The following is a 6,782-nucleotide window of genomic DNA, read 5'->3' as shown; positions in this document are numbered from 1 at the left end:
ATCATCAATCCGAGAAATACAAATCTGATTAGGAATGTAATTGGGATAACCTGGAATTCTGATAAGGCAGTGACCTAAAGAAAGTAACATTTAAGGAAACTAACTCTAAGTGCAATTGAGTATAAAATGTCTGGGTTAAGAGGAGATTCGTAATTCACACATGACATGAAAAGATCTAAAGTGTGGTAACAAGGATGAAGGAAGGGACACCTGGGTGGCTCAGTTGGTTAAGTGTCTGCCTTTGGCTCAGGTCATGATCCCAAGGTCCTGGGATCAAGTCCCACATCGGGCTCCCTGCTCATCAGGGAGCCTGCTTCTCCTGCCTGACGCTCCCCCCTGCTTGTGCTCTCATTCTGACAAATAAATAAATAAAAAATATTAAAAAAAAAAGGATGAAGGAATTGTGAAGGAAGAAAGAAACAGGCATAACTATTGGGGATAAATACCATTGTCATTGTAAGACTGGAAACTTGAAGAAGGAGCTTACTGTTAAAAAATTAAATTCAGGGTGATTATTTTTGAACTCCTTAGTTATAGGTTAGTGTTATGCTCAAGAACATACAACAAGTAAGTGACTAAAGCAAAATTTGAAACCAGGTGGTCAGACTCTAGAGCTTGTGTTAATCACTTTCAGTTACTACCTTTCAAAAGTAATGGAAACAAGTTTCCAGACAATGTTAACCAGAGAAAATCAGAAAAGGCTTTAAGTCAACAGCTTGTATTTCTAGTGCATTATGGACCTAACTTCTATGGCCTCATTCCTCTTCTTTCTCAGTAGGAGAAGCTTTGGCAGAGTTTGTAACCTGGGATCCATGGATTTGCTTTCAAGATCCACTGATACGTGATTCTTACTTATGCGTGATTCATGTTTGTGTTAGTATCTATTTCTCTGGGGAGATAGGCTATGTTGTCTTTCATCAGATTCACAAATGGATTCTTGACCGAAAAAGCTCCACCCAAGAAAGAACAGCAACTATAATTTATTAAGCTCTTACATTTATTGGGTGATGCTCTCAGTTCTTTACATGGCATCACCACACTGACTTTTCATGACAACTCTATGGAGGAATTATTAATCCCCATTTACAGACAAGAAAACTGAGGCACAGAAATGGGCTTACAGTCTCAGTTAGCAAGTGGAAGAGTGTAAATGCAGACAGTTGAGTGCCTTAGCTTATACTTCGAACCAATTATTATGAGGGGGCAGCATTTTGGTATCCTCAGAACTATTATCTTTAGCCATAAGATAAAAACATTTCTTAATGTTCTAAGCAAGGGCATTTAGGTATAGCACAATCCCCAGTATTTTGTACTTTCTCTCTTTTACACATTTACCACCACCTACCAAACTACTCCTTTTGGCATGCAGCATTTCTATGCCAGAGGGCCTGATTGAATCTCACTCTAAATATTTTCTGCTAAGGCCTATGAAAGTCCTCACGTTAACAGTATCTTCAGTAAGTGGGTTGTAGTTCTAGTGCATAAACATCCTTTCAATCATTAGTGTATTAAAGCTCAAATGAGTAAGAGACTAATAATAATTAAAATGAACCTCGTGACAAATCATAGGAAGAAAAGTCCTGTATTTCCGATAAAAAATGGGAAAGGTGCTGAAGGCAGCTTTCCGTCAGAGTGCTTCTTGATTTATGGACATTTGCTTTATTCAATTTGTTAAGAGCTGATGAAATTATTGCCCCCAACACTTGCCAAATAGTCACAGAAACACATTACCTATTTGAAAGAACAATTCCACCAGTTAGTTATAAAATTTAATTGTAAAGAGCAAGCAGTGGTTATCGGTCAAACCAATCCACATTAATAGCTTTGAAGTGTGCAGACACTAGTTCCTAAATAAAGGTGACAAATACCAATCAGATTCTTATAACACTGTTCAGGATCTAAATAAGTGTGATTCTGGACATAATTCAATCTACAAGGCTAACTGAATGATAGTGCAATCATCAATAATTAAACCACACGCATAATTTTCCAAATCACTTTTAAACAGAATAAATTCTAGCTTTTTTAAGGTCTGAAGCTACAAAAAACTCAAAGCAATCTATTTTTCTACCTGAGATCAAAACAAGTTTCTTTTTTCCTATCTAAACATAATTCTTGACATTGAGGTAAATCTGAATTCACGTAATATACTTTGTCAAACTTTTCCAAAAAATTTTAAGCCCTGCTTTAGAGAGAAATTCTCATGTTACACATACATATTTACATATTTTTTTCTTCAAAGACTAATGACAAATTTAAGAGGTTAATAGGCAGGTAATGGGACCATGATACTACTACTAATGTGAAAATAAAAAGTCATTCATTTATACAAAGTGTTCCTGTATGGTGCAGTATGAAATGGGATCGCTGTCTATGTACATACACAAATCACCAAATGTTCAGAAACTAAGCCCACTTTGAGAAAAGTCATTCTATTTTTTTGGAGCTGAGGTTGCCAAGTTGTGATGTTTAACAAAAATATTGTGTATAAACCAAGTATTAGCCTAAATTGGCAATAACTGCAACTTAAATGAAAAAAATTAAATCCAGCTAGATCTTTACTGTGGCTATGCAACTCTTGCTTTGTGGCCTGCCAGTTTTACTGACCTAACAACCTCCTCTCTCGTCTCTGCTCCTTGTGCTCCCCCTGCCTCCAGCTTCCTTCTTCATGGTTGTCTTTGGCAATGCTTCCAAATCTTGAAAGCAAAAGAACCTGCTAAAGTAAATGAGGAGGATGAAAAATAACACTATATATGATGTACAAAAACCAATCTAAGACTATGGACTGAGAAAAAAAAAAAGGCACTAGAAGGAAGGCTGAGCAGTAGTGTACCCTCAAGGGAAAGAGAACGTAAAAGAATAGGGGGTCCGTACTCCTGGCCTTCTTGCACATTATCTCCTGATTGAGAAGAGCGTGGAACCAAAACGTCAAACTCTAAAAAGATAATGACTTTGAAGGAGGAGCTAGAGAAGTGAATACACGGTAAAGAAGTACAACAGCAGCTTTAGCTGTCAATGAGTTTCTTTGCTCTGGCATTGGCAACATCAATACGATCTTTGTTGGTGTCAGCCTGAAAAAAAGAAAAAGGTACCAGCATTATGTTACAAGGTAACTTCCTCTAATAAAAGTTGAATTTCATACACCTGGAGTAAATGACACACTGAGAAAATGCAGGAAACATAGTCACATTACAAAACTCATTCTGGACAAGAAGAGAGAGAACATGAAATTCATTTGGGAAAACCAGGAATATATAAAGGTTTAACAGAAGGTTTAGCAGAAGAACTTGCCAGTATTTCATGAATTCTGTAACATTTTCTCATAGTTTAACTGGGATGCATCTTACAATCAATGCCATTTTCGATGCAATGAAATTAAGAATGCTTTCTGCTATAGATGAGGAAATTGTGGGAGTCCCTTGAACTGAATCATAGGATCTTATCTGAGACTACTCTAGGTCTAACCCAGAGAGACTGAAAGAACCTTCCCCAAGATTTTTGTAACAGATGTATTATCATCCACATCAATATCTGACCACAGGACAGCTTTGAAAGCATCTTATGAACCACTGTTTGCCTCCATGAAATCCACCATTAAGTGACTCAATAGAACTAAGCTTAAAAACTCACCCCATCCTTTAAGGGACCCTGAGATTTTTAATGAAATAACAATAACAAGAATGGTTTTTAGCCATGGCACATCCAAACACTGAATACAACTTCATTTTCAGTATCTTTTATATCATGTGAAGAAAAAAAAAATAGCAGTTCCATCTTATCTTTACCCATAGGACCCTGTTTTGTGTGTCCACTCCAAAAGAACTATCCTGCAGAATTGATTTTCACTTAATGACTCATGAGATGAGGATTTAGGAACTTACTAATTTGTTAGTAACAAAATAAAACTCCAAAAGCTAACTCATTCACTCAGGGGAAAAAAAAAATACAGCCCTCCCAAAGGTTAGAGTAGACTCTAAGCTTCGTGTGTGAAATTTTAAATAAAACCAATTCGTTCCAAGGTCCTTGTTTCAAAATGAACCAACGGCCATGAACAAGAGATAGGAGGACCTGGCTATAATTTTTCAATGTGTTAGAAATGCCACCTCATCAAAACTGTAAGACCTGTGAGGACAGGATCTTCTTTTTTTGCCCCCCCCCCCCCCCAAGTATCAAGCACAGATGTCCATTACTAAAGTGTCTCAAATTCCTATGGCATGAAGGAGCATTCACCTTTTCTGTGATCCGGTGTATTTGTTGATTTTGAGCCTCGATCTCATTGCCCATGTCTAGGGCCATGTTCTTTAGGTTTCCTAGGATACTGCCCACTTGAGTCAAGTTCTCTTCCATCTCATCCTCTCTGGCATCGTTAGTTATACTATCACAAAAAGACAGTTAATTCAGTACTTTTTGATGAATTATAAAAATGGACTAAATCTGGATTTAGTTTTCATAAAAATAAGTAACCAAAATGACCTCAGCAAGTGTTAGACCCATGGGAAGGTAGGTTACCGTTCTCGGAAAACATTCTGTAGTAAAAACTGAAAGACTGACCAAGAGAACGCAATGTCTTAAAGCCATGTAGGAGAAGAAACAACTCTAGAACAATGGTTCTCAACGAGTGATCACAGCATCACCTGGGAACTTAGGAGACATGAAAACATGCAAATTCTCACACTTTACTACAGATCTACTGAATCAAATTGGAAGTGGATCCCAGCATTCTAAGTTTTAATAAACCCCCGGATGACTCATGCACACTAAGTCTAAAGAACCACTGCTGTAAAACAGGTTGCAAAACTCTGGCCCAAAGGTCAAAACTGGCCTGCCACCTTATGGAGTTATTCTTAGAAAATGTATTATAGACCCTAAGGAGTGTGGAAGCAGCTGAAACATCAGCAGCTTTTGCATGCAGGGGCCCGGTAGGAGCAGGACCCCATGACCCCCAGGAGCAGGGCATAAGTTAGGAGCTATGAAAGAATGTAACCCTCAGTCACCCCTTTCTGCACCTGGCGATTGCCAGCCCAAACATCCTGCTCCTCCCTTATCCCATGACTGACTCCCTGCGTGCCTATGCGCAGGGGAAAATGCAAGCCTACTTCAAGATATTTGCCATCCCTTTGTATTCCTTTCCCACGCTCGGAGGCATCTGTCCTTGCTTTTCTGATAAAAAAATAAATAAATAAATAAAAAATAAAAGCTATGTGCAGGATTTAGCAGCTGCTGCTCTCCCTTGCAGAGGCAGCCCCGCATGGCCACTCAGATTGGTGTCTGAGAACTTTATTTCAGTGCACGACGACACCACCTGATTCTGTAAATAAGGTTTTATTCAAATACAGCCATGCTCATTATTTGCTTACGTATTGTTTATGGCTGCTTTCACCCTACAACAACAGAGTTAAGTAGCTGCAATGGACACTGGCCTGCAAAGTCTAGAATATTTACTATCTGACCCTTTACCATTATCTTTATAGGGATCTGGCCAACCCCTATCTCCAGAGGATACATTTTTTTTTTTTTTAAGTAGGGCTCCACGCCCAGCATGGAGCCCAACACGGGGCTTGAACTCACAACCCTGAGATCAAAACCTAAGCTGAGATCAAGAGTCTGACGCCTAACTGACTGAGCCACCCAGGTGCTCCTGCATGATACATTTTAAAACACATTCTCCTATTTATAGAAGTAAAATATGCTTACTTGGGTAATTCTGAAAGTACTGAAAAACATAAAGAAAAGTTAATCCACCAACCAAAATCAAGAACCACAGTCAACATTTTGTCAGAAGGCAGATTATAAAATGCATTTTTCAAATGGAATAAACACTGTTTCTAACTGATGAATTAGGGCTCATGTACAACACTCCCCATCCTCCTGAGTGAGCCATTCATTTAGGAAACGGGTAAAGAGCACCGGGAGGAGCTGGCATACCGTTTAATGTAGCCACCGCTAGCTGCTCCAGTGGCTGGTGGTTGAGGCTGACCATTGGTCACTCGGCCTGGCTGCTTAGATACGACATTGCTAGGACAGTTGTCTCCACCATCTCCCCATGTTGCCTTGTAGGCCTTACCAGACTCAAAGTTCTTTGTCCTGTATAAGTCAGGAGTGTAGAGAGATACGGAAAAGCAGGAGGGGAAAAAGTATAATTATTAGTGCTTTTTACCTTCAGGATGACCCTAGCGCCCTTAGCACAAAAGCTACCTACAGCTAGATCCACATTAGCTCTACTATGCTCTGCTACAATATGGTATATGAAAAAGATGAATTGTGTAAGCCCACTGACATTAAACACTTTTTTAAAGGTTCAACTATTTCCACAAAATGTTCACTAAGCAGTTAGCAAGTAGCAAATTATTTGACTTTTCAGTTCCCCTAGCCTTTGACAGTCTTCAGAAAAGAAAATAGGGGATACCAGGACAAAAAAATTCCTTAGGAAAGGTGTTCTGGGGTTCCGTGGAGGGATCTCACAAGTTGCTGAGGGATGGAAGAGAAAGAAGGCTGAGTGGGCAATACTCAGACCCCAGGTGCCCACTTATTTGAACCAGAGTAGATCCAGCTGATTCAGTTTTTTAAACTTAGAATTTTGCATTAAATTAAAAAAAAAAAAATCATGAAAGAAAGGCATGAATTATTTCCAAATTGAACAGTCAACGATAACCATCTTGACCACACTGGTACCAGTTATAAATCCTTTGATTTAGGGCTTTTTCATTTAAGATTTTACTTTTCCTCCTTTAAAAAAAGATGATCCTAAATCCAGGCCTCTTAAAAATAAAAGTATATGCTTT

At 38.7% G+C, this 6,782-nt stretch overlaps 1 protein-coding gene across 5 annotated transcripts in view; it reads right to left on the bottom strand.

Moving 5' to 3' along the window:
• Positions 1-1,756: 1,756 nt before the first annotated feature.
• Positions 1,757-6,782, bottom strand: part of SNAP23 (synaptosome associated protein 23) — a 37,434-nt gene continuing 32,408 nt past the window's right edge. For all 5 annotated transcript variants that reach the window (XM_025884633.2, XM_025884634.2, XM_025884632.2 and 2 more), the window contains 3 exons: positions 5,926-6,084; positions 4,231-4,375; positions 1,757-3,071 (listed from right to left, as the gene is read on the bottom strand). In XM_025884633.2, coding sequence (XP_025740418.1) covers positions 3,006-3,071; positions 4,231-4,375; positions 5,926-6,084 — 370 coding nt within the window. In that variant the 3' untranslated portion in view covers positions 1,757-3,005. The remainder of the gene's footprint in view (positions 3,072-4,230; positions 4,376-5,925; positions 6,085-6,782) is intronic.

The sequence above is a fragment of the Callorhinus ursinus genome, unplaced genomic scaffold, assembly GCF_003265705.2.
Source record: "Callorhinus ursinus isolate GAN/ISIS: 27379988/994484 unplaced genomic scaffold, GSC_fseal_2.0 scaffold25, whole genome shotgun sequence".
NCBI lineage: Eukaryota > Metazoa > Chordata > Mammalia > Carnivora > Otariidae > Callorhinus > Callorhinus ursinus.
This window is presented reverse-complemented; position numbering and strand designations above follow the sequence as displayed.